This window comes from Strongylocentrotus purpuratus, unplaced genomic scaffold, assembly GCF_000002235.5.
Source record: "Strongylocentrotus purpuratus isolate Spur 01 unplaced genomic scaffold, Spur_5.0 spur5_scaffold_3, whole genome shotgun sequence".
Taxonomy (NCBI): Eukaryota; Metazoa; Echinodermata; class Echinoidea; order Camarodonta; family Strongylocentrotidae; genus Strongylocentrotus; species Strongylocentrotus purpuratus.
Window position 1 is genome coordinate 5,533,092 of NW_022145609.1, and position 27,343 is coordinate 5,560,434.

At 37.4% G+C, this 27,343-nt stretch overlaps 2 protein-coding genes across 2 annotated transcripts; one reads left to right on the forward strand and one right to left on the reverse strand.

The window, feature by feature from the left end:
• Positions 1 to 2,091: 2,091 nt before the first annotated feature.
• Positions 2,092 to 6,141, reverse strand: LOC115928767 (uncharacterized protein K02A2.6-like). The gene has a single exon (XM_030996653.1). It carries the CDS (start codon positions 6,139 to 6,141, stop codon positions 2,092 to 2,094), a length of 4,050 nt encoding a protein of 1,349 aa, XP_030852513.1.
• Positions 6,142 to 6,990: 849 nt separating this feature from the next.
• Positions 6,991 to 27,294, forward strand: LOC115928715 (WD repeat-containing protein 36-like). Its single transcript, XM_030996543.1, has 22 exons — positions 6,991 to 7,392; positions 11,077 to 11,104; positions 12,654 to 12,754; positions 13,253 to 13,370; positions 13,840 to 13,972; positions 14,412 to 14,466; positions 15,204 to 15,336; positions 15,960 to 16,135; positions 16,545 to 16,665; positions 17,248 to 17,397; positions 18,204 to 18,352; positions 18,930 to 19,044; positions 19,567 to 19,732; positions 20,327 to 20,435; positions 20,912 to 20,991; positions 21,506 to 21,613; positions 22,075 to 22,172; positions 22,556 to 22,743; positions 23,163 to 23,279; positions 23,894 to 23,981; positions 24,862 to 25,049; positions 25,882 to 27,294. Exons 1-22 carry the CDS (start codon positions 7,240 to 7,242, stop codon positions 26,029 to 26,031), a joined length of 2,724 nt encoding a protein of 907 aa, XP_030852403.1. The 5' UTR covers positions 6,991 to 7,239; the 3' UTR covers positions 26,032 to 27,294.
• The last annotated feature ends 49 nt before the right edge of the window (positions 27,295 to 27,343 follow it).

Genomic DNA, 27,343 nt, shown 5'->3' on the forward strand with positions numbered 1-27,343 from the left:
TGGTGCATTGAATTACGCTTTGATTCCAGTCAGATTAGTCACATACCAGGCCTGATAATTTCCTGATTAAAATCGGGTTTCCCATATATTTTTTTCCACCCGTTTTTTTTTTTTTTAATTAATTTTTTTTTTTCTTCAAAAAAGACCTTAGCATCAAAATTTAAGATAATCTTTTCATTTGCAATGTATAGCACCTGGAATTTTGAATGTGTATTGTATATATTTTCCATGTATATGATGCACATACTACCATTTTGCTCTCATGTATAATGCATTGGTAACGGTCACATTAAGACATGTCTATATCTCTACACGATGCATATGTGAACAGAACTCTTATCTTACCGAAGCCTGGCTCAAAATCATTAGAAAATGCACATTTCATGCAAATTTGATATCTTCTGTGAGGTAATGCATAACTAGAGTTAAAGTAATGTTATGATATGAAAGGCTGAACCTAGTTTGTGTATATTGAAGAGCAAATGACATTCTGACTGTACAATATGCATACAACCTGTCAATATCCTACTAAATTCCCAAATTACATTGGATTTTTTTTTTAAAGTTAACATTATTTGAATCTCCACTTATCCATGTTGTCGATGGGTGTTATTTTATGAGGTGTTATTTTATTAATTCACTTAATTAATGAATGTTTTACTTATCTTATATTTCTCATTCCTTTGTTACTTGTCTAATCTTATACCCTCATCCTAATTCATTTCTTCCTCTCATACTCTTCCTTTTTCCTTTGTCATCCAACAAAGAAGTTTATTTTATGTTGCTTATAATGAGAGTGACTTGTGGTTCATAATAATGATATAATTTGACAATTCTGGATTTACTATATTTTCTATGATGAGGGCTATTATGAGTGCAGGTCAGTACACCGTGTATTGTATTCTAATGCAGAGCAGTAGAATTGAAGGAAAATTATATTTTGATCAAGTTTGTTTGGATAATGGTTTAATACCATTATGCATGTACCTTCATTTCCTGAAAAATAACTTAAGATTAGATAAAGGAAGGATAATGATTGTGTGAACCTGTTATATGAAGTCAACGAAAAAGGCCTTTTAAATGTGGAGAAAAATATGAATGAATTTGTTCTTTGATAGATAGCCTAAATGGAATCAACTTAAGTGTGTGTATATATATGTAAAGAAGAGCAAAAGATAATTGTACAGATCTATTATGAGCTACCTGTCTGTGTAGATAAAAAAAAGTACTATTTGTCGCGTTGTGATGCCTGTGTTTTTATTTTTTGAAGTTATACCTCGATGTACAAAATTTATTAAAGAAACTTTGTGAATGTACGCTGCTATTGGGAGAAAAAAAATGTGAGAAAAGAAATATCAGAAAACATAAATAAAGCATGTCTATGAGCTATTACCGAGATAAAGGACTTGTTGTATTTATTGTTTGTATTGTTATTTAATTTAATGGTGAGAGGGAGTGCTAAGATGTATTTGATGGAGGGAGGATGGAGGGAGAGAGAGAAAGAGAAAGAGAGAGGGTGGGAGGGAAAGACAAAGAAATTGAAAGGGAGAGAAGGTGGAGGGAGATAAAGAGAAATCAAAAGAGATATTTGTGTATGTTTCAAGCTTAGTTCGATGGCATTTAATGTCAGACGACAAAGGATAGTATAGTCAGATTGGTATAGTAACGAGAGAGTCTTTTAATACTGATGGGGCCATCTGGCGCCCTCTTTTGATTGAAGCTTTACATGTGTTCTTCTAAAATCTCAGAAACAATATTGACACATCCTCCCCTCTTTGAGCTTTGTGCCGGAGAATGTCTCAATTTTGGAGGTCAATATCAACCTGGTACCAAAACAGATAAAAGATTAAAGAATATCAAAAGATTGGTTTATGAGATCTTTTACAATCATATAACTGCACAAAATAATATTTCAAAGCAAAAAATATCAGAGTCCTTTTGAGTTCTTGTGAGTCTTCATAGTGTCAGAAGATTTGGGATTGTGTTTAGAGTCCAGTTTCTTCAAATTTTAAAAAAAAGTTCAAATGTCCAAACAGAGTTAGATGAAGTGATGTCATTCACGTATCTCGCGAATGTTCTCTTTTTAAGTGTTCAAAATGTTACGAAATCTTTCATCTTATGCGGTTCTCGACGTTGTCTGTTTGAACGTCTCAGCGAGCTTGTGTTGTTCTCGTCAAGCGTCTCAGATGTACCATCACCGCGAAACTTCACAGGACTTGTAGTGGTAGATTGACGCTGCTCTGTAGTCCTCACCTTGGGTTGGTTATTGTCCTGGCATTCCCAGTTAAACATGTTGGGAATAGGATCAAGTGTATCTGACGTGGATGAGGTCGCTCTGAGATGTTCTCTGTTTCTACGAAGTGTTTGACCATCACAGCGAACTTCATATGATCGATCGTCTATTTTCTTCAGGATCACCGCTTTCTTCCATTTCTTTCTATGGTTGAATGGTTTCACACGTACAGTTGCTCCAAGTGGAAGATCCTTGAGCTTCCTTGTATTTCTGTTGAAATACTTCTCCTGTCGTCTCTGGTTTGAATTGAGTTTCTCGACATCAGGTCCTGAGTCACGATCAGGCATCAACAACTGAGTTGTGGTGGGTAGGAGTGTACGTGTTCGTCTACCCATGAACCTTTGCGCAGGACTGGTCTGGGTACCTTGAGTTGGTGTATTACGAACGTTGAGTAAGGCTAGATCAACGTTATCTCCAGTGTCCTTGCATTTGGTAAGCAGTCTTTTGGCAGTCTTAACAGCAGACTCTGCCTTGCCATTTGCCTTGCTGTTGTGAGGTGAGATGGTGTTATGCTTGATTCCCATCTCTTTGGCAAACTCAGCAAAGTCCCTTGAAGAGAAAGGAGGTCCATTGTCTGAGACAATGATCTCTGGCACTCCATAGCGTCCGATGTGACGTTTCAGTCGCTTGATAACTGCGGGGGCAGTCGTCCTCTGTAGCTTTTCTATCTCAAAGAAATTGGAGTAGTAACAGACCATAATGAGATAGTTCTCGTTATCATGATGGAAGAGATCGATTCCAATTCTTGACCATGGCCTGTCAGAGATAGGATGAGACATCAAAGGTTGGGCAGGTTGAGAGACTGAGTTTTCTTGACAGGTCTCGCATGTCTGGATCCACTCCTTTATCTCCTTGTTCATACCTGGCCAATAGACATATTCACGGGCTCTTCTCAAAGTTCCTTCGACTCCATTGTGGCCAATGTGTAACTCCTCCTTGATCTGTCGCCTCATCTGCTTAGGGATTACCAGCCGTTCTCCCTTGAAAATCAGATCATCAGTCACCGAAAGTTCATCTCTGAAACTGAAGTATGGAGTCAGTGACAAAGGAAGCTTTGTCTTGTTGTCTGGCCACCCATCAAGTATGGTGTCTTTGAGCTGGGAGAGAGTTGGATCTTGGGTAGTCTGTCTCTTTATCTCAGCTATCTTGTCATCAGGGAGAGACAAGAGTTTGACAGCATTCACCACCTCTAGATCATGCTGTCCGCTCTCAAACGGAAGAGAAGCACGGCTTAGTGCATCAGCCAAGATGTTGTCCTTCCCTTTAAGGTATTTCACTTCAACATCATACGCCATGGCGCGTAGTAACATTCCTTGTAGACGTTTAGGAGCTTTGTCCAGGGCCTTCTTCACAATGCACTCCAGTGGTTTGTGGTCACTATATACTGTTGTCTTACGACCAAAAGTGAACTGATTCCACTTTTCCAGTGCAAAGACTATTGCTAGCATCTCCTTCTCAATGACAGAGTATCTGGTCTCAGGATCACTCAGCATCCTACTGGCATATGCTATTGGTTGACCATCCTGTAGCATCACAGCACCTAACCCTGTAGCACTGGCATCAGTTTGGATTTGAAGTGGCTTGCTTTGGTTGTAGAACGCCAACACAGGAGCTTGTATCAGCATCTCTTTCAGCAACCTAAAGGCTTTGTCATGGTTGGAGTCCCAAGTCCACGCAGAGTAGTTGTGGGTTAAGTCATTGAGAGGCTTCATGACATCAGATAGTTTGGGCAGATACCTGGCCAAATAATTGACCATGCCACGTAAGCGATGGATGTCATCCTTGCAGGTTGGAGAACTCATGTTCAGGATTGCATCGATCTTGGATGGATCAGCTTTCAGTCCAGAGTTGGATACTATGTGGCCTAGGAACGAGATTTCCTTCAGTCGAAATTGGCATTTCTCCTTGTTCAACACTATGCCAACAGTTTGACATCTCTGTAGAAGACTCTGTAGTCGGGTATCATGCTCAGCATCACTGGTACCCCAGATTATGATGTCATCTGCCACACATCGTACCCCTTGAAGACCATCCAGTGCTAGATGAAGTCTCTTTTGGAAGATTTCGCTGCTAACCTTCAAGCCAAATGGTAGACGTTTCCATTTATACCTTCCCCATGGTGTTGCAAAGGTAGTTAGCAGACTTGAGTCGTCGTCAAGAACACAGTGCAAATATCCATCTTTGAGATCGCAGATGGAGAAGACCGTTGCATTGGACAGTTGAGGCAGGATATCATCGAGAACAGGCAGAGGATAATGTTCTCTTTTCAGCACGAGGTTGAGTGGTCTAGGGTCTAAGCACACACGCACTTTACCAGATTTCTTCTGTACAACAGCCATCTGGCTTACCCAGTCAGTTGGAGAACTTACTTCCTCAATCAGGTCTCTTGTCTGCAGTGCATCAAGTTCATCCTTCACAATACTTCTCAAGGATTCTGGTATCACTCTAGCAGGACGAACACTAGGGGTAGCTTCATCCATAACAGTCAGATGAACATCGTTCCCCGGCAGAGTACCAGTCACAGAGGATGAGAAGACCACAGGATACTCTTTGTGAAGATTCTCAGGAGCTAGGTTGCAGACATTCTCAGGAAATATGTTGTGGACTATTTCCATAGATTCGTAGTGAACAGTGATAAGCTGCATCTTCTCAGAAGCTGTTTTGCTTAGCAGTGGAGTCAGATCCTCCTTAACTATGACATAGTCAATCCTGTACTTTTTTCCAGTAGCTGGATTCCTTGTCACGACTTTGCACTTTCCCACAGCACGTAGTAGCGGAGAGTGGTTCCACATCCGGAGATGGATGCATTCATTTCTCACTACATCTTCTTCAGACAGAAACTTCTGTGGGAGAACACTCACTGTTGCTCCAGAGTCCAACTGGAACTGTACTCTTCGACCATTTAGTAGCATGTTGCAAAAAATTGGTCCATCTTCAGGACTTACTGTATTTATCTGTACAACACTGATACTTTCAGTGGAGGAGTACTCATCATCTTCGAGTTGGTGAACACTCTTGGAAGTACACACTGCAGATCCCTTGAAGTGATTGGGCTTATGGCACACATTGCACTTTTGACCCCATGCAGGGCAGCATTCCTTCTTCATTTCGTGTGATTTATTACAGAACTTGCACTTTTTGAGCTCTTTCGGCTTCTGCTTTACAAACTTCTGCTTTCCACTTCCAGTTTTAGCATGTTTAGGGAAAGGTTTTCGATTCACCCTGTTGATTTCCTCACTTTTCAACGCCTTCATGTGAGTAGACGTCACTTCAACTGCTTTACAAACATCAATGGCAGTAGAGAGGTCAAGATCAGATTTGGAGATGAGTAGTTCTCGCATACGATCATCACGTACTCCCAGTAGAACACGATCAACGAGCAATTTGTCATTCATGCAGTCACAGAATCCACACGTCTTACTCATTGTACGCAGAGCTGTCACATACTGTTCAATAGATTCACCATCTTCCTGACTGCGTTGATTGAACTTGAATCTTTCAAAGAATTCTCTGCTCTCACCAAGGAAATGTTTATCAAACTTATCCAGTATCACAGAGCATTTCACACTTTCAGCGGCATTAGCAAACTTCATGCCGTTGTAGACACGCAGACAATCTTGACCCACACTGTGCAGTAGTAGTGCAGTTTGGTACCGATCTGGTTGTTTGGAGAGGTTTGTGAGAATAGTGTAGTTGTCCCATTGCTGTCTCCAGATTTTCCACCCTTCAACTAGACCTACATTTCCCGCAGCCGCATGGAAATGACCAGGGGGTTGGACAGAAGGCTTTACGAAATGGGCCCCTTGCAAATCACCCTCAGTACCCTCAGGAGACACAGTGTCAGGCATGTTGTACACCACAGCAAACAATTCAGACAGAGATCTCGAATTTCAATGCTTTGCATGCAAGTAACACTACACAAACTTACATGAGTGGGGCTGACTATACGTTGAGTTGACTCTCAAAGTAAACAGGTGAATTCCAGTTCATAACACGGTATGCAGACGCATGATAGAGTTATAGGTGTATTACAAACACTTTCCTACATGGATTTACAAACTTTCACCGCTGTCATCATGTTTCAAGCTTAGTTCGATGGCATTTAATGTCAGACGACAAAGGATAGTAATTAGTATAGTCAGATTGGTATAGTAACGAGAGAGTCTTTTAATACTGATGGGGCCATCTGGCGCCCTCTTTTGATTGAAGCTTTACATGTGTTCTTCTAAAATCTCAGAAACAATATTGACACAGTGTACACTTATATCATAGATCAAATAGATCAACATTAAAAGGAGAGAGACAGACAAGCATAGATAGAGAAAGAAAGAGAGAGAGGGGTAAATAATGGAGTTGTGAAAAAGAGAGTATTGAAACAGAAAGAGAATGAACAGTGAACAAGGAGAAGAGATAGGGAAGGGGGTGAATCACAGAGAGGGATGGAAGCATCTGTAGGTAATCTGAAATGGGAGAAAGAATGCAGCGAATGAGAGGGTAAGTTCAAGTTCAAGTTCATTTATTCAAAACCACACAAAACATGATATAACCTTTTACATAAAAAAAAAAGAGACTGGTAATACATAGTACATTTATCAACATATATTAACTTGATTACATCATTAAATGAATGGTTTTAGGAGTCCTGTAGAAGCTAAGCTTATTATAATAATAGTTTGGATGAACTTGAAAGAGGAGAAGGGAGTAGGAACATAAGAGAAGTCAAAAGTGAGAAGGAAACGATGGTGTGGGGGATGTAATAGGAAGGTAAAGAATACATTTGTGTACTAAGCGACACCATACAATCTTGGTTATGAAAGTAAGTAGATACATTCAACAAGCAACACGTGCGTTTACTATACACATCATAAATATAGCTAGCTGTCTGCTATGTTTCATGCCTGCAACGTGCGTGAACGTGTCTGTATTTCGATAAATGCGACAGAGTCATGTCGAAATACAACCGAGGAAGTAACATTTTTGCTGGGTTCAGATCCTTAGGATTTGTCTGCAACAATGTGCCACATGGAATGCGCTACCATGCAAGATCAAAAGACCATTATGTGATCACCGCCATCGGAAAAGCCTTCCACACATACCGGGTCAGTATTTTTTTTTTTTACTGTAGTCCCACGTATTTATTTTTGAGATATGTATGTGGACGTGGACCTTCGTGAGACAAACTTATTGAAAGAGGACCATTGACATGTAGACAAGTCTCATAAGCTTATCATATCATGAAACGCCTTGGATGGTATCATAATTTCTGACAATTCAGCAACATAGTTGTAGCTAAATCAAATTTAAACTTAGCAAGCAAGCACAAAAATCAAATAAAAAAACGACCTCGCATTTCACAAGCAAAGAATCAAAATCTTTTAAAGTTTTTTATTTTTGGGGTCTGTGGTGAACACTGGTGATTATCATCAGGTCTTAGTGGGAAATATGTTACAAAAACATTGAGATCATGAAAAGCGAGTAGGCCTAGACTAGAGTCTAATTTGAGAACGGTAACATGCCATCGATAATTAAAGTCACATCATAGACAGTAGGGGCGCTGGTCCGAGAATAAGGATCGTCTTCATAAACGAGGATCGTCTTCTTTAACACTGACGGATGCGTCCTCAAAAATAAGGACCGTCTGCATTTTTGCAGACGTTTCATATTTTTGATCGGCGCATTGGCGATGCAAAAACGGATTCTGCAATGATTTTCTTGATGCAATTTACATTGACTTTGTACAGAGACCTTCACATTATGAGCAATAAATCCTTGGGAAGACGGACAACCCATAAAAGTAGACGGACAACTAGGGTTATTTTCCCCCGGGGAATCCATTTTTGGCATCGCCAGCAGGCCGTTCTGTAACATGAAACCCCCAGAGCGCCGATGAAAAAAAACGTCCTCGAAAATGCAGACGACCCTTATTTTTGAGGACACATTTTGTCTTCGTTTATGAGGATATCCTTGTTTATGGGGACAATCCTCATTCTCGGACCAGCGCCCCTACTGATAGAAGTCGGCTCTCATGGGGAATTCGACACCGTTCGGGTGTTTACCCAAATAACAGGTGTTGTCAATCACCAGGGTTAGCCTTGAGTTTTATGACCATTATACCTTATGTTAGGCACATTCATGGGGCACTAGAGGGCGCTTCGGTCGCGTACGAAAATCTGAATGGCCTTGCTGCGGTGGGTCGGCAATAATCAGCCCAAAACTTGGATATGGGAGGTTGGAAGGATATATCTTTTTTATAATGTTATCCGGTCTTACCCTTAACCATCCTATGTTTAATCTATGAGGGAATAACATGCGAATATGATAAGAGAAACATCGGGACCATTACTGAAGTAACTTTTAAAATATTAGCCTAGAAATGACCACCAAACGGAAAAAATTGACATTTTTTCCCGACAAATCTTCATAAAATCTGAGTTATAAACAATTCACATCTAGGTACACTAATACAAATACGATTTTCTGAAAACTCAGGTATGATTTTTTAAGTTTCTTTCAAGTATATTTCTGCGCATTGCAGCGCCAATATTCTTCACTGCTTCAAAATCACCCTTGATTTTTTTTTTTGCAACGAATTTGATACGAGGTCCGCGAGTGTTCCCCGTTCCTTGCGTGTTGAAAGTTTGGTAATACTAGTTTGCATTGACTCGCGCACGAAAAAATGGTCAAAAACAAAATGTCAAATGAAGAAATAAACAAGCTTTTGTATAGTTATAAGAGTTCTACCGAGGTTTCTTTGTCGATTTAATTTATTATATAGTCTCAATTAGAATCCAGAATTATCTCACTGAAAAGTTAAGAAACCGACGATGTTCTCGATTGTAGCTATTTTCATTTTGCCAGCAGCCGATCTAGCGTTGTTTGGGCAAAAAGCTAGGCCGCTGCCTTCCCACCGCGAACCTTTCAGAGTCCCGCTAAAATGGCGCGCTGCGAAGCTCCGAAGCTGCGTTGGTATCGCTGCAAACTCTCAGCTAGCTCCCCATGACGGACCATTCGCGGTATGGTGACAGTGTGTGTGTGAGGTATGATTTTGGATTCGAGAACGCACGTAACGCAACCGTGCGCGTCATTTAGAGCTGTCGAATGTGTACGACCAATTTTACATGTACGATTTTTAGTACAGATACTTGGTCAGTTTTCTTCTTATATCTTTGGTTTTACAACATTTAAAAATATAATTTCTTCAAATCTGCTCCTGACTCGGTTCAGACTAATTGTCTGATGTGTTTTCAAGTCAATTTTTTGAATATATTTTTTTGCATGAATTTGCCTACTTATGTAATGCTTTGCTTTTCCTTCGCCCGAATAATCTCCGAGCATGCTCCGAGAGACTAGGGGGTCATTCTTGACGGGCCAACGGGTTTGCTGTGTGCAGATTTGTACTCCCATTAATAGGCACATTCATGGGGCACTAGAGGGCGCTTTGCGCGCGTACGAAAATCTGAATGGCCTTGCTGCGGTGGGTCGGCAATAATCAGCCCAAAACTTGGATATAGGAGGGTGGAAGGATATATCTTTTTTATAATGTTATCTGGTCTTACCCTTAACCATCCTATGTTTAATCTATGTAGAAATAACATGCGAGTACGATAAGAGAAACATCGGGCCCATTACTGATGCAACTTTTAAAATATTAGCCTAGAAATGACCACCAAACGGAAAAAAATTGACATTTTTTCCCAACAAATCTTCATAAAATCTGATTTATAAACAAGTCACATCTAGGTACACTAATACAAATACGATTTTCTGAAAATTCAGGTATTATTTTTTAAGTTTCTTTCAAGTATATTTCTGCGCATTGCAGCGCCAATGTTCTTCACTGCTTCAAAATCACCCTTGAAATTTTTTTTTTGCAACAGATTTGTTACGAGGTCCGCGAGTGTTCCCCGTTCTTTGCGTGTTGAAAGTTTGGTAATACATAGTTTACATTGACTCGCGCACGAAAAAATGGTCGAAAACAAAATGTCAAATGAAGAAATAAACAAGCTTTTGTATAGTTATAAGAGTTCTACCGAGGTTTCTTTGTCGATTTAATTTATTATATAGTCTCAATTAGAATTCAGAATTATCTCACTGAAAAGTTAAGAAACCGACGATGTTCTCGATCGTAGTTATTTTCATTTTGCCAGCAGCCGATCTAGCGTTGTTTGGGCAAAAAGCTAGGCCGCTGCCTTCCCATCGCAAACCTTTCCGAGTCCCGCTAAAATGGCGCGCTGCGGAGCTCCGAAGCTGCGTTGGTATCGCTGCAAACTCTGAGCCGGCTAGCTCCCCAAGACGGACCATTCGCGGTATGGCGAGATTGTGTGTGTGAGGTACGATTTTGGATTCGAGAATGCACGTTATGCAACCGTGCGCGTCATATTCAGCTTTCGAATGTGTACGACCAATTTTACATGTACGATTTTTAGTACAGATACTTGGTCAGTTTTCTTCTCATATCTTTGGTTTTACAACATTTAAAAATATAATTTCTTCAAATTTGCTCCTGACTCGGTTCAGACTAATTGTCTGATGTGTTTTCAAGTCAATTTTTTTAATATATTTTTTTGCATGAATTTGCCTACCATTAATGGTATTTCCACCAAGTCTGGTGTCAGCGAATTATAGCCTTCTGCACATGGAAACTGACTACCCACTCCCTTTAAATCGTAAATCCACAAGTCGAGAAATGTTTTAATTTAAGGAAAAGTAAGGACTGTGTTTCTTTTCTGTTTTTACAATGCAATTAAAGATCTAATGATCTTTATCTCATATTCTGTCTTCAGGTATCCAAGTTGGCAATCGTCGCAGTGAGTAAGTATTACAAAATTCGGAATTGGAAGGCAGAGAGAAAGTAGGCCTAATGCCCAGCTTCTTTTTGTAGACCATCCTATTTCTTTTAGCTTTTCAGAAATATCTTAAATATGTAAGAGACCTGTTTCATTTTTCACAAAGAAAGCTTGACAAGAATCACATCATTTGATTATCTGTTTGTGGCCTTATTGATGTGTACTTTTTCAAAGATAATAACTTTGATTATTGAAAAAATATTAGTTGTTTGCCTGACCCAACCACTTTTTAATATAAATTTGTATGAAGGTGAGTCACATTTTATAATTATATCTAGCCACTGTATTATCAGAAACAAAAAGCATATGACAATGCCTTTCTGTCTCTAGTTATTGACATTGCATGATTGCGCTTCCTCAGAATTGTTGTATAGTTGATTGTTTCACATCTTAAATCAAGACAACACTTACAGTTGATGATGTTTCCATTTTACCTGACTGCTAAGGAAGCAAGTATGTTCTTGAAGTTAGGCAGCAAGTGGACTTATGACTGGAAGCCTTATTTGAGGGACTTGGGGAAATGAGGATTAAACCTTACCCTTGGGCATTTTAATTACGCATTTACTTCTGTGTTACAAGACTGCTGCTTTTTCACTTCACTGTCATATCTATTTTCAAGAGGTTTTTTACTAGCTCATGGTCATGAAAGTGTTAAAAGTTAAATACACCAGACAATATTTTATCACTGCAATAACTTAGCAAAAATGGGCTCAAGTATATTTATGAATCAGCAGGAACAGATTGAATTCAGAGTTTGGATTCATGGGGAAGGATGCTAAAGGTCACAGGATCATTATGCAATGAACGTACATATTAAGGCTGTGCACAACAGTGTAATGAAGTACCCGAGTACACTCCCAGGCTCAAAAGCGAATACTCGAATATTCGGACGCCATGTTTTTTTATAATTTTTTTGAATTTTTTTTGAATTTTTTTGAATTTTTTTGAATTTTATTAATTTTTTTAATTTTTTGATTTTTTGATTTTTTTGAATTTTTTGATTTTTTTGCCACTACCATACCACTCGGCAGTTTCCCAGATCCCTCGCCGAAACTGCATGCAACTTTACTTTGAGTTGCAGTTGAAGGCGCCGATTTAATAAGAATAATAACAGTAAACAATGCTGTTTTAAAAACCAAAGATGGCAGAATAATTCATTTTCCTCCAAGTCCAAACAGAAATCTGGACATTTGGTCCCAGTTTCTGAAAGGTGAGTTTGACAGCGCTTGAGTTGGGAAACATTTTTACCGACGGTACCATGCCAGCGGCTGCCGCTCTCCCTGGCACCCGGTAAGCGTGGGCCTGGACATTTTTTTTTTTTTTTTTTTTTTTTTTTTTTTCATTTTTTTTTTTTTTGCGGCTGAATATTCGGGTACGAGAAATCGTACCCGAGTAGTTGTTAACCGTGCGGGTACTCGAGCATTCGACTACCCGTCGCAGCCTTAGTACATATACCTGTGGAGGCATATTCAAGACTGGTAGTCGCATTCATCTTGTTTTTCCTTCCTTCTCAGGTGACACCCATCCGGAAGATATCACCTGTCTGGTTGCTGATGCCTTCCTAGCTTACACTGCTTGCAAGAATGTAGTACGGGCATTCACACTTGGACAGAAGGTGGGTACTGCTATCAGGGGGAGGTGTACTAGTATTTTATTCCAGACAACTGTGTATCCTGGCCAAATGTGAAGAAATTATTGAATTTCTAATGATTAGTCCCTCTGAAACTAGTATAAGCAAATTGTGTAAGTAGCAATAAAATAGGCATACTCAACTCGTCCACATAGAGCTAAAGAATGTAGCATTTGAGGACTTAAGATGTGTGGTCGTATCAGATAGAAGGGTAGAGAAGGATTGTGGAGTCAAATGTGTGATTGTAATTCTTGAAAAATCCTAAAGACTTGGTAAAGCCAAATGAGATTTGTATTGTTAAAATATATAACTTGTGTAAAATTTATGTAGACTTAAAACCAACCAGTGTATCTACAAGACTGACATATACTATAGAATTGAAATTTAACCGTCCATCGCATCAGCTTCAAGACTGACCCGGGTCAAACCATTAGTGTGAATGCTGTCCCATTTTCATATGGTATCTTTCCATTTTTTATTTAGGTTGTTCATACGTACAATGGTCACACCTCTGATGTCCATCTTTTGCTGCCGTTTGGTGACCATCTCGTTAGCGTTGATGCAGACAGTAATCTCAAGATATGGGATATCCAGTCAGAAGGTATGCCATCACAAGTACAAGTTTTTTGTCAAGAAATCAACATTTAATAGTGACGTAGAGAGTATTTTATTATTGAAAAAACAGTATCCTTCAATTTGATTCAGTTTACTTTGTATATCCTTGCAAATAAACTTTGTCTGCGCTTAATATTAAGGTGCATGCCAAAATTAGTATGTCGTTACTAAGAATAGAAACAAACACTTAATTGAACAATTTTTGTATATGGATTGACATGAGTAGCTCTTCATATTAAGGGTGAAGGAAAGTCAGAGTGCATTATTTGAATGTAGTAAAATATAGTTTTTGTTTATCTTTGTTAAAACTGGCCTGGTAGGAGCTCATACCCTGCTTCTGTTGATACACCCTGTATAGCTAGAACACACGTGGAGGGTCAAATAGATTTGTTTACAATATACATCGGAAATCAAATTACCTCTTGCTATATAACACTTTCATTTCTTACCCCTAGAGCTGTATTTAGATCTACCGTTCGACAACAACATATTCCGGATATCAGCTCTGATGCACCCAGCGACATACCTCAATAAGATATTATTAGGAAGTCATCAGGGTGGCATGCAACTATGGAATATCAAATCAAAGTAAGTGTTGTTTCTTGTGTAATTGAATTCAGTTTACTTTTAGGGAATGATTCAGGTAGTACATGGTCATGGAATAGGAAGAATGAAATATCCCAAGTTGAAGTAAATAAAATTAGAAATGATTTGGGTCCTTCTTGATTATGTTTTGTAAGTTGTATGAAAATTCACATTTCCTACTTGTGACATTGTTCTTTCCTTTTTCCTCATAAGCTCAATCCGAAACAAACAATTTAATTATGTAATGGGTACAGCATTTTTAATTCATCAATATAAATGAAAAATCTACTTAACATACAGGGTTGACCAAAGATTATTTGTCTGAACTGCAATCTGGCTCTGCAAATATTCTAGACGTGTTTTCATGCTCTTAAATATCACTTGTTTGTATGAAAGTCCTTTTAAATATATTGACATCAATTTTGCATATCATCTTTTGTAGTAAGTTGCTGTATACTTTCCAGAACTTGGATTCTCCTATAACAGTCATCAAGCAGGTAAATGCTAAAATTCTATTTGAAGTAAAAGACAATTTGCTGGTTTGTTTTGAAAGTTTGTTTTAAGACAATGCTTTCCATATTTAATAATAATAATAATAATAATAATAATAATAATAATAATAATAATGTTTTATTTACCCAGGGTAGCCACTTCAGTTATATAACTGCTCTTCCAGCGGGCCCTGCATAACATCATGTTACTATTACCCTTCTCCAATCTAATATGCTGAGCACCTAGCTAGAAGGCAGAAGGTCCCATTGTTAAAAGTCTTTGGTATGACTCGGCCGGGGATCGAACCCACGACCTCCCGTTCATGAGGCGGACGCTCTAACCATTGAGCCACCATGCCCGGTTCTTTTATTTTTAATTTATTTAAGGTTAAGGTTAAGTATACCTGAGAAGAACAATTATGTTTTGGTATGAAAATTGTTAGATAACGCTTTGCTAATGATATTATCAGGGACTTATCAGAAATAATTTAGAGATGCCCATCTGTTAAACAAGTTACCCATTGCATCATCCATTGAAATAGGCAAATGTTATCATTACACATTAACCTTATCTATTTGCTTCATGCAATTAAACAAGTTTCTTACTTTAATAGGTGGAGGGGATGGTGTGTTGAAAGACAATGTCATAATCTTCAAATCATTCGGCTATATTTAATTTGAACAATCACTAGCTTTTTTATGACTTCTTTGTGTACATTTTTGTTCCATTTGCACACATTCAGTCTCCAGCAGTTGATGTCGTAGCTATAGGTCTCGCTAACGGAAAGATCATTCTGCTCAACATCAAGTATGACGAGACGATCGTGACTTTCACCCAAGACTGGGGACCTGTCACAGATATTGCCTTTCGCACAGGTACTTTTTTCTCTCTCCTTACATACATACATACATACTGTATTTAGATATTTTCAATCTGTGGACTATAGACACTTAGTGTGTGGCATGCATTGTTCTTCATTATATACTGTACTTTTTTTTCATTCCTCATTTCTCTTCTCTTTCTCATTCTTTTTGTCTTGTGACTGAGAAAATATTCTCATTCTAAATATTGTATGGCGAGTGAATTTTATTATGTATGCTATTATTTCAAAGGTTACGGTTGCCATAGTTCCCCATCTGTTTTACATTGTCAGTGATGTTACTTCACAACTGCAATGCATTTAGATTTTACCAATTCATTACCTTCCTAAACACTATTTAGTTGTGTCCAAGGGGTTGCGCCCACCTCTCCCCCATTTTAAGAACCACTGCACTAAGTCTGTTCACTCCTAAAACATTTACATAATTTTTGGACGACTCCTCATAAAGCTATGAATTCACCTTTTAAGCAACCAAGTTTCTGTTTAGCATCAAGCATTCATGTAAACAAAGTGTCTTTTAGTTTCAATCTTGTCAAATGTGTGTGTTGCTGTCCAGTGAGCAGCAATATCTAATTTTTCTTCAATAATGATAACTTTCTCTCCCCTTTCTCTTTCAAGATGGCAACCCTATCATGGTGACTGGTAGCACAGCAGGACATCTTGCCATCTGGAACCTTGAAGAGCGCCGCCTACAGGCCCAGATGAGAGATGTTCATGCCGGAGCCGTGGCCGCTGTTTCGTTCCTCACCTCTGAGCCCATTCTTGTGACCAATGGTGGTGATAATACTCTCAAGGTGGGTTTGTAAAGCTCCTGATGTGCCATGAAATTGGAAAGAAATGTCTTGTTTTGTTATTCATTTAACATCAACTTTAGCTAGGCCACTAATAAGGGTCACTTCCTCTCTGGCTGCAACCTACCAAGCAACTTTTATATTGTTGTACCAATGTATATACATGTATTCTATTATTTTCATGTAACAATGTATAGGTCTATGTATCTATGTTATTTGTTAATTGCTTTAGTGAAATAAAATTGAATTGAACATAACGATCTTTGAGTGTATAGGAGGAAATTTAAAAAGAGACTGTGATGGATATGCAAATATTTTATGAAGAGTTTATGGTGTGCTTTCAGTTTACTACACTGCATTAGAATTATACATACATGCACACGTTTCTTATTTCCGTCTCCCTAAAATGAAGGTATGGATATTTGACCAACCTGATGGAAGTGGACGAATCCTGAGACTGAGGAAAGGCCACAGTGCTCCACCAACCTGCATCAAGTATTATGGCAAGATGGGCAAAAACATTCTAAGTGCAGGTTGGTTCAGATTGTGTTTTTGTCACTAAAACGTTATGCTGATGGTGAGGATGATGATGATGATGATTTGGGTAACTTTGGAGGTGCATAGAGATGTTATTTCATGACATATTATGCGCTATACAAGAACTGACCTATTATTATTGTTATTATTATTATTATTATACCATTCTATATTGGTAACAGTCAATAGAAATGCAGTAATATTCTTTTTTTACCTTATGAATTCATAGTGATACTGAAGATTTTCAATTCCCAATTTTGAAAGCTTCCACTATCCTTTATGAAAAGGACATTGATATGTTGCTATTTAAAAGAATCTTCTTCTGGAGCAATGAGGGAAGAGTGATGGAAAAGAAGAGAGTTGATGATGATGATGACATTTTAATTCATTGATAAGGTCAAGATGGTACACTAAAATCATTCTCCACGGTCCATTACATGCACAACAAAGACCTCGGTGCGGCAGCCTATGACGAGGCACTCGTGAAGAAGGAAGATATACAACTAAGGAAAGAGAAATACAAAAATGCTGATAAAATGAATTGAAATTAATTATTTTGCATTTTGTTGATTGATCAGGTCAAGATGGTACTCTGAAATCTTTCTCCATGGTCCACGACAAGCACAACAAAGATCTTGGTGTTGCAGCCTATGACAAGGCACCAGGGAAGAAGAAGGACAGTAAGAAAGGATGGAAACACATGAGGCCTATCACATGCTTTGCTGCAGGTAAGGTCAAAGGTCGACCCATGACATGGGGACTCCTAATTCTTCACGAGGAGGTCAAGTTAATAGAAGCAAAAGTTCCTTGGTTATTAATAAGATATTAATAATAATAATAATAATAATATGACAAATTTATATAGCGCTTGTGACAAATGTTTCAAAGCGCTGTACATGTACACAAATCAAAATTACTTCAAACAAAAAATCAATATTACTAATTGAATTAACATTACTCAATTATCAAGAAAACAAAATATTACTAACATAACTTCACAAATTATCATTATTTAAATTAACAAGATCAAATATTTCTAACATAACTTAACAAATTAACATTACTTAAAAAAATTACCAAGAAGTATTGGCGAAGTTTTTCATTTGTATTGTAAGTGGTGTGTTCCATGTTATAAATATGTACTCAGTAATTATGACACTGATTTATGAGATTTCTTGTTATCACCATAGACATTCTTAACATTTTTTATTACTGTATAAGCCACTGTTTTTGCATATAGATATCTTTGTATATGACAGTGACACAAATATTTTTGTGAATTGTACTTTTCACAATAAAGTTTTCACAATGATAAGCCTGGCCACTTACACATATTTTAATATATGCACTACCACCTCATCTTATGGACTTTCAAGAATTGAGATATCACAACAATCCTTTGAATTTGCAAAAAATAAACACCCTTGCAGAAATGACTGCTTATACATGTTTTTTAAACTCCACAATTATTTTGGAGGACTATTTGTGAAAAGTATATCAGAGTTGAAGAAAACTATTTTTGTTACTTCTGTAGAAACAAGTCGTGAGAGTGACTGGGATGGTATAGCAGCCTGTCATCAGGGTACATCCATGGTGACAACATGGAACTACCAGAAGAGCAACATGGGCAAACATAAAATCAAACATGATCGCTTCAAAGGAGTACCGGGTGTCCAGGCAACGGTAAGGGCTCTTGGCCATTTCCAGAGTATTTATTGGGCTACAGATTGAATCCCTTGAATGTCATATTATTTGGGCGTATATGTTAAGTATACTTTGTACCTGAGATCAAACTTGACTGTTACAGACCATTCTTTGTTTTGATAGTCTACAAAAGCAGTCAAAGAGTTAAGTCTCCTACCACCTCAAACTTAAAATGTCATTGGCTTTATACCTGTTACTTTTGGCTATGGTATTGAAATGGGTATTGCATAGGATATCTGCGGCATGATGGCTTGCTGATCAGACTCATGTATTAAAGTTCTTTTGAAGGGAAAGAAGGCATAAGGGAGACCTCACAATGTTTTCTTGAGTGGCATCATTGCATTTTGTTGAGGAGTGGAGTATGGAGAAATTACCACTTTATAAATAAATTTGGGGCTATACTTGTGGCTGGTATTAGTTTGACCAATTATATGCAATTTGTGAAAGCATGAAATGATAAATGAGTTTGCTTATGCTTTAATATACAATTGTTGTATCAAATGCTTGGCCATCCTTTCAAAACCAAGATTACTAATATCCTTTTTTTGTTGTTCAGGCTGTGGACATATCATCATGTGGTAACTTCTTAGCCGTAGGCTGGAGTACTGGAGATGCAGACCAATACAACATTCAATCAGGGATTCACAGAGGGACATATGGTGATCCTAAAGGTAAGGAGGCCCTCTCTTCCTTAATTGTTCAGTCTTGGTGAGAACAACCGGAGATTTTATCATTCAATTTTCAATTTATTACAGTATCATCATCACTGTCATCATCATCGTCATCATCGTTGTCACTATCATCATTGTTATCATCTTCATCATCATCTTCATCATCATCTTCATTATCATCATCATCATCATCATCATCATCATCATCATCATCATCATCATCATCATCATTACTGTCATCTTCATCATCACTATTTCCACCCTCACCACCACCATCATTACAACCTTCATCCTCATTGCTATGTGCATCATTATCATCGCCATCAGCATCATTAACCATCATCCCCACTATCTTTACAATGTTTATCCTCTTCATCCTCTTTAGTGTCATCATAGCTTTGTCACCAAAATTACTACACTAACAAGCTGTATCAATATTTTTCAATCACAACAGCTTCCTACCTCTTGCACCAAATTTGAATAATTAATAATCTCTTTTCTTCTTGCTTCTTCTGAATGCAGCCCATGATGGTGCAATCCGTGGTCTAGCCATCAACGGTCTCAACCAGGTCGTTATCACCGGGTCAGCAGATTGTCAGCTCAAGTTCTGGCATTTCAAGAAGAAGAATCTCCTTCAAAGTTTAGAGTTTAGTCTTCCCATTAGTCAGCTCCTCCTGCATAGAGAAAGGTATGCCTTCAAATCTGTTTGATTCTGATATATTATCAAATTAGTGTGCAGAATAAAGAGGAAGACTACAGACAAATGTCTATGTTTTTGTATACAGTCTTTCACTGACCTTTGTTATCAAATTATTGTTTTTGTATGGCAATATTAAAAAACAACTATAGTATAGTAAATTAACAAACTAAGTAACTTTAAACTTTTCTTTTTCAACCTATCTTTATGGATGCAAAAATTGAACCTGACAATGATTTGAAAGCTTATTTACCCAACATGCATTGTACACAAATTTTCAAGCAGCTAATGAGAAATGATTGTGACACTCTTGAGAGCTTCAGCTGAGAACCAATAGCACAGATGGGGTCACCCACCATTGTCCTTTTGGGGCCATGAGATTTCAAAGTAGACTAGCCCATTGGGGTTTCACTTTAAAACTAAATTGGATGTGGTTTATTCATCACTGTAAAGGAGGGGGGGTGCCAAAATATACCCTTAGATTTATTTTCTATAAGTAATGTTTTGATGTTTCTTGAAAGCGAAGTATGGCCTGTGATCGTAGTATTGACCTTTTACATATTCCATTCTTGACTTCCTCCATAGTTCCATGTTAGCTGTTGTGACAGACGACTTCACCATCCATGTAGTTGATGCAGATCTCAAGAGGGTTGTGAGAAGGTTCTCTGGACATCATAACAGAGTCACAGACCTGGTAAGTAAAGCTCAATAGATACATGTATAACCTTGAACAATCTTGTGTGAGTAATGATGTATGTAAGTGTCATTTCTCTAAGTACCACTCATAGGACATTTGGTATCTGAAGGTTAAGCTGCCCCTTTTTGCTTCGTCTCTCATCAGTTCGAAATAGAAATAGGAATGTACAATACAAATTTAATGTGGTATTAGATAGGTACTGATAGAAAGGAATTCCTTGAATGCTGTGAGCACCTGAGTTGGTAGCATAGCAGGGCCAGGATAATATTGGCGAGCCTTGAGCACCATGCATGTTGAATATGTGTGCTATAAAAATATCCAATATTATTATTATTATTTGTCAAAATCTACCATATGGACAGACTCATGATTAACTGGACACCCACAAATCTTTGATAGTTGAGATGAGCTTTAATACCTGTGGATCTGGATTGATGAAATAATACATTTTGTTTCTTTCTTTCTATCATCAGGCATTTAGTCAAGATGCACGATGGCTCATCACATCATCCATGGACTGTACAGTAAGGACATGGGATCTTCCTACTGCAAAGTAAGTCATCCAAAGCAGTGCTACACATTCAATACACTATACTGATATCCAATAAAAAGCAAAGGTACCACTCAAGTAACCTTGTTAGTTTTGCACTGATGATTATCATTTGATTATTACATTAATCAACCAGTCCTGATATCTATTTGAAGATTTTTTTTTTTTGAGCAGAAGGCAGTCATTTAGATTAAGAATGCTATAAAATATAATTGTCTTGAAGTAGTTCATTGATTAGCAACATTACAATTGATTGGAAGTATATGATAGCCTATAGATGTAAAGAATTAGGTATTTTATGAATAAATTTAATAATATTCTTTTATCTTAGGTTTTCAGAATATTCATAGTGAGCATTATGATAATAATAAGAAAATTAGATCGATTTACATAGTCCAGCTTATATATAAATATACTTCACTGCGCTGATGTACATATATGTAAAAATCTTCAAATGATGAAATTTATCTTTATTCTTCTCTTTTAACCTCATTTTCTGTTTATTTTCATTTTTTAGGTTAATAGACTGTTTCCTTGTGGATGAAGCTGTTACGAGCGTCACACTCTCACCAACCAATGACTTTCTAGCTACCTCACATGTTGACGATCTAGGCATCTATTTATGGTAAGAAATATCACAACCTTGCATTCTATGCTTGTATTACAACCATATCTATCTCAGCTCAAAAGCACCAATAAGTCATTGTAATGCTTTTCTTTTTGTTGCGCTTTTTTTTTTAACCTAGAGATTCTAGCTTTCCAATAATATGTATAGTTTACTCCAATATAAGCCATTTAGATAAAAACAATTGATATATATTCAGAGAAATTTACAGATGACTATGGTAAGTCCATGCTGAATTGTTGATGTACATAAGTTATTTGAATATTTTTAATGTTTCCATTTCAATAGCATGTGCAAGGTGACTGGCTAGAATGCTGGGATGGAGGGTGTGTGGGGGGACATGGGTAATAATCGTATGTCAAACAATTAGAAACATCTGTATGGATCATTAGACAAATGCAACTATTATCATTATTGGGGTGTTTTAGTGATGATTTAATTCTTATTTTCCTCAATGTCAGGTCCAACAAGACCCTGTACAGCCATGTGAGCATAAGACCTCTACCTGATGACTATGTGCCTACTCTCATCAGCTTACCCGGGACTAGTGCTGAGAAAGGTTAGTTGAATCCCCTTCTTTATTACTTATTTTTTCCTAAGATTGACTGATTTTAAAGAATAAATAGGAGTCATAGCTTGAAAAGAGCAATTGTTACTCATAAAGAGTCATTCAAATAAATTTTACTCACTGAATCATTTTTGTTTGATTTTGTTTCACAACTTATTTACTTCCTCCAAATTTTCAGAATGCACAATTATCCTTGTTGAGATCACAATAGACAATTCAGATTAACTTTTAGACATCATGATTAGTATTCAAAATCACCTTTTACCCTTGACCAATATCAACTTTAATCTAAGTCTATGGAAACCGGGTTATACCAATATTTAACTACATTCATTAGTTCAGTTCATATTTGTTTTCATTCTAACCCACTGAAGGTCAAGCTACTGGAGTGGATGTTGAGGCTGGAGATGAGAAGATGGAGGAGGAGGATGAGGAAGAAGAGAAGGAGGAGGAGGAGTTGATGGAGTTCAAATCACCAGATCAGATAGGAGAAGAATTGATAACCCTCTCATTGCTTCCTAATTCAAGATGGCAGAGTCTTACTCACTTAGATCTTATTAAGGTCAGTATGGGGAAAGAGTTATGACAGCAAATGCTAGAGGGAGGAATGGGGTAGAGAGAAGGGAAGTAATGTAACCCTTCTTTCATATTTTACTACATGTATGTTTCTCAAAAATATTTTTTAATTTTTTCTTGAGACTCTCAAATGGAGATCGTGGAGGGCGTATAATTCGAAACCCCAAATTACATCAAAAGTTAAATCTAAAGAAGTATGCTAAAACCAAGATAGACTCCAAAGTGTGAACATTAATTGCCCTCTTTGAAGTGATCTTTATGAGATGTTTTCTTACAAATGTAATGTATTCATGTATTTTTTTTATGCCGTTGTCCTAGCTTTATACTAGTTGTCTTGACGATAACTTTGGCTAAATGTTTCACAGTCCTTGTTATTTTTTATTCTTAATTGTTATTTGTAAACAGAAAAGGAACAAGCCAAAACAACCACCCAAGGCACCCAAGGCAGCTCCATTCTTCCTACCGACAGTAGCAGGTCTTACACCCAAGTTTATAGCCAGCTCTGATGAACAGACAGATAAGGTAAGAACAGGTGCTTCTTGACTTATAATTACGGAGTCACAGCTTCATGAATTGAAGTGTAATTTGACTGAGAGGGTGCATGCTTCTACATGTATGGTTGTAAACATAATAGAATCAATGTTAATAACAAGGTGGAACATGTTTAGTCTCTGTTAGCACACCAATATTTCATTAACGGTGTGTAACGGTGCGTTTGTCAGCGACTATGATATGATATGTCATAGGAACTATTTTTGTTTTGTTTTTTTATTTGACATGTTAGGGTTATTTGCCAAAAACAAGAAATACAAGTGTATTACAGTATACCTTTAGTATATGAAAAATTATTGTGTTACTCTTGTGCATAATGTTGATTTTTTTTTTTGTGTGTGTGTGTCCAATCCTTTTTAGTTAGTTAGTAACTATGAATTTAAGCTGTCTGCATCAGACATTCACTAATATAGATAGCTAAATACATTGTACTTCAACATTCCACCTTTGGTCAAATAAAATGTGTATTTTGTCATATGTTCATAAGATATGGTTATCATGACTCTGTAACTCAAATTTGGCAGCTGATGTGTATGTTGCTTGATTTTTCAATGTTTTTATTTGATTTTCCATTCTGCATTTAGCCATCATCTCACGTCCTGAACCTGTCCAACATGGAGATGAAATCTGACCTGTGTGTCCTTCTTGAGAAAGGGACTTCCCCTGAACATTGTGAGTACATCATTCATGAGGCTTAGTGGAGCATGTGACTTAGATGAGTGGAGAGAGAGATATGAATGGTGGTGGTTATTTTACCTGGCTGCTAAGAAAGCATAAATGCTTGTAAGTAAGCAACCAGAAGGCCGACAGCTTTAGGTCCTCTCCGAGGGACCTGGTAATGAGGATTAATGTCTTACCAAAGGGCACTAGCGCATCGCCTTGGTTTCGAACCCAGGTCATCGGATTACTAGACCACTGCTCTACCGACTGAGCTATCACGCCTCAGAGTGTAATGTAGATGCAGAATCACATTGGAGTAAGAATGCACTGGAGTTCTTTTATCATCAATCTTAACTTGAAAGTTGCTGTTTATAAAACAGCTGTGATCATTATTATTGTTGTTAATCTTTCATATTGAAATTAAGATATCTCTCTTAATCGATTAAGAGCAATTATGGGGAATGTTTTCTTTTTATTGAAAACCGTTCTTTGTGTAACTGTACTCCTATTCTCTCTATTATCTAAAGGGTATATTTTAAAAGGTATGTAGAAGTATGAATGGTAGGTGTTGTATGTTCTTTTATATATGTTTCTTGTGGAGCAACATAGGGAATAGACAATGTTGCCATGACTCCTTAATACAGCTTTCCCCCTCTCTTTTCGCATATAACTATTCATACTTTGAGAAAGGCTCCTCTCTTGAATGCTCCTCAGGAAGTGGAGAATGTGCATACATTGTGTGCACTGTGCAGGCAAGCCTGAATCCAATGACCAAGGTTATTGTGTGTCTGTAAAGCGCTTAGAGATATCAGGGATACATTAAGCTCTACATAAATCTCGAATGTTATGATATATTTCTCATTGTTGGATTTGCCTTGTTGGTATTTTTCAGATGATGCGGTGCTGAAGTTCCTGAAGACCATGTCTCCATCTCGTATTGACATGGAGTTTAGATCATTGGATCCCGTAGGAGGTGGTTCTGTGCTGGCTATGAGGCAGTTCATCTCATTCCTTCACTACTCCTTGACTACAGGCAGGGACTATGAACTCATACAGGCATATCTAGCCCTCTTTCTCAAGGTAATACTTAAAGCCTGTCTGCACTAGTTTAGCCAGGGGGTATTGGACCTCCTTGTATGGTCACTGACAGGTGGTTATCTCATCAAATAAGCTCTCAATTAACATTTAAAAAGGGGACTATGGGAGACCAAAGGTTACTGATTAGGCATTGTTTGTTATATAGAGGGTGCAAGTAGCTACAAGTAGTGCAGTGGGGCTTTAATAGATACCCTCATCTCTGGCAGTCTTAGGACGTATTTAAGCATGCACTAATCTTGCTCTGTTTCTGAAGATTTGGCATGTATTGGAAGTAATCAAATGTTGATTGCATGGAATAATATACATATTTGTGGACCATTTTTTCTTTAATAATATGAAATGACAGATACCATCAATGATCTGCATGGCATTGCAACACATTTCCTGTGGTGCAACCACATTTCTCGCGCTCTCACATTGTTATTGTGTCAACCTCCAAACCAGTCTACCAATATTATCGTGAGATCTTGTATGAGGTCATTTAGGGATACTCCATGTTGATTCTGTCAATTGCAGATATTTGGCTGTGATCAAAGTTACTTTCATCCGGTAGAAATATTACAATTGGCTGCAAGAAATTTCACTTACAAGTCATAGTTTGTGAACTCCTTTCTTTCTTTTCAGAGCATGCACCTGACTACCATGTGTTTATACATTATGCTTTATGCTATTCTGGTCTTTGCTTCATGAATGATGGTTAAAATGTAAGGAAATGACCAATGTACGCAGATAATTTGAACCTCATACACCTTCAGTAATACATTGCACCGTCCTAATATCCTCTCTCTGTATTTCTGATTGTTATCCCTCTCAGCTTCATGGTGCCATGATTGCAAGAGAATCAGACTTAGCAGAGGAGCTCTCCTCACTCGCACAGATACAGGAGTCGTCATGGTTACGCATCCAGAGACATTTCGACCAGAGCCTGTGCCTTGTCAAATACCTCAAGAGTGCCAAAATATAATATAATATAGTGGACAATAGAAGAATTCATGATAAACTTTGGACCCCAATAAACGATAGTTCCATATGTGCTTCTTATTAATTATATACAGTATGCTGAGAGCCAGAAGGGTGTTAATGCTATTTATTTTGTGGTCTATTGCCTAACGCCCTTTTTGTTCAGCAGGGTACAATGTGGTAATCATAATAATACCAGTCTCTTGACCTCTGATGACCTCAATTTATTATGTTCATTGTATTTGCATCATCAATTTACAAAAGAATTGCTTCTTTTTTTTTAAATCAGAAATAACTGGCAATCTTGAGATTACAAACCGCCATTAACAAATAAGTTTATATAATGGTTATCTGTTTGCTTCACAGCTAAAAGTGTGATGAATGCAATATTTAAATAACAAATGGTAATCAGAATTATGAGTTATGTATTCCCTGAAAGAAAAAGAAAAATCTTTCTGTGCAGGGTAGAGAAGAGACAAGATTAGCACATTGATTATGAATATTCACAAATTTCAGATTTTAGTACTGTTGTAAAACCATATTTATTGTGCTTATGAAAGACGTGGAAGCATGAGGATACATAAGTTGTAAACTATCAAATGTGTTACTTATAGTATTCCATCCCTAGAGATCCACGCTGTTTAATAGCCCTATTTGTTTGACATTATCTAATAATTTTGACTTGAATTCAGTGAGATACGTAGGTACATCACCCCCTTATCAATGAAAACAAAGTACTTTCACTGGAAATTGAATGAATTAGAAATCATGTACATGTAATACAGTATTTTGATTATTTCATATCTTGGAACAAATTATGGATAAAACATTCAAACCTTGTTTTAATAATGTTCTCAAAACACAGTTTTGCTGGTCCCAATTTTTTTTTTCCCCTTTTTTTAGCCATTTGCTGTAAAACCAGAAAATTAAGTGACCTGGAATTTTTCGGATTGTCCATAGTTCAAGTTTTTTTAGGCAAGATATTTTCTGAGACTTGCTAAAATACAATGTTGAAATTTAGAGGCATAAAACGTTCATAAATCAGGACCACTTGAATAGGTCATGATAGTTTCTGGTGTAACAGTAACAAGATTTCTCAAATGTAACAAAAGGAATTGGTAGGGAAGGGTCAAATTCTGTATGTAATCGACCTATAATGAAATTCAGCAACCAATTATTCCATTTGATTTGGAAACAAAGATGCATTTTAACTATGTACATGTATTTCTTATTAAAGTAAACTGTAAGGAACAGTTTGTACATCTAACTCTCAAGTTTAATAATTGTCATTTCTTGTGTTTTAACCATAACATAAT

Excerpts from the sequence above, each read along its gene's own strand:
- LOC115928767 (XM_030996653.1), bottom strand. The coding sequence starts at position 6,141 with ATGCCTGACACTGTGTCTCCTGAGGGTACTGAGGGTGATTTGCAAGGG.
- LOC115928715 (XM_030996543.1), top strand. The coding sequence starts at position 7,240 with ATGTCGAAATACAACCGAGGAAGTAACATTTTTGCTGGGTTCAGATCC. Across the intron at positions 14,467-15,203 it reads CTATAACAGTCATCAAGCAG|TCTCCAGCAGTTGATGTCGT; the intron begins GTAAATGCTAAA and ends GCACACATTCAG. Across the intron at positions 22,173-22,555 it reads CGGGACTAGTGCTGAGAAAG|GTCAAGCTACTGGAGTGGAT; the intron begins GTTAGTTGAATC and ends AACCCACTGAAG.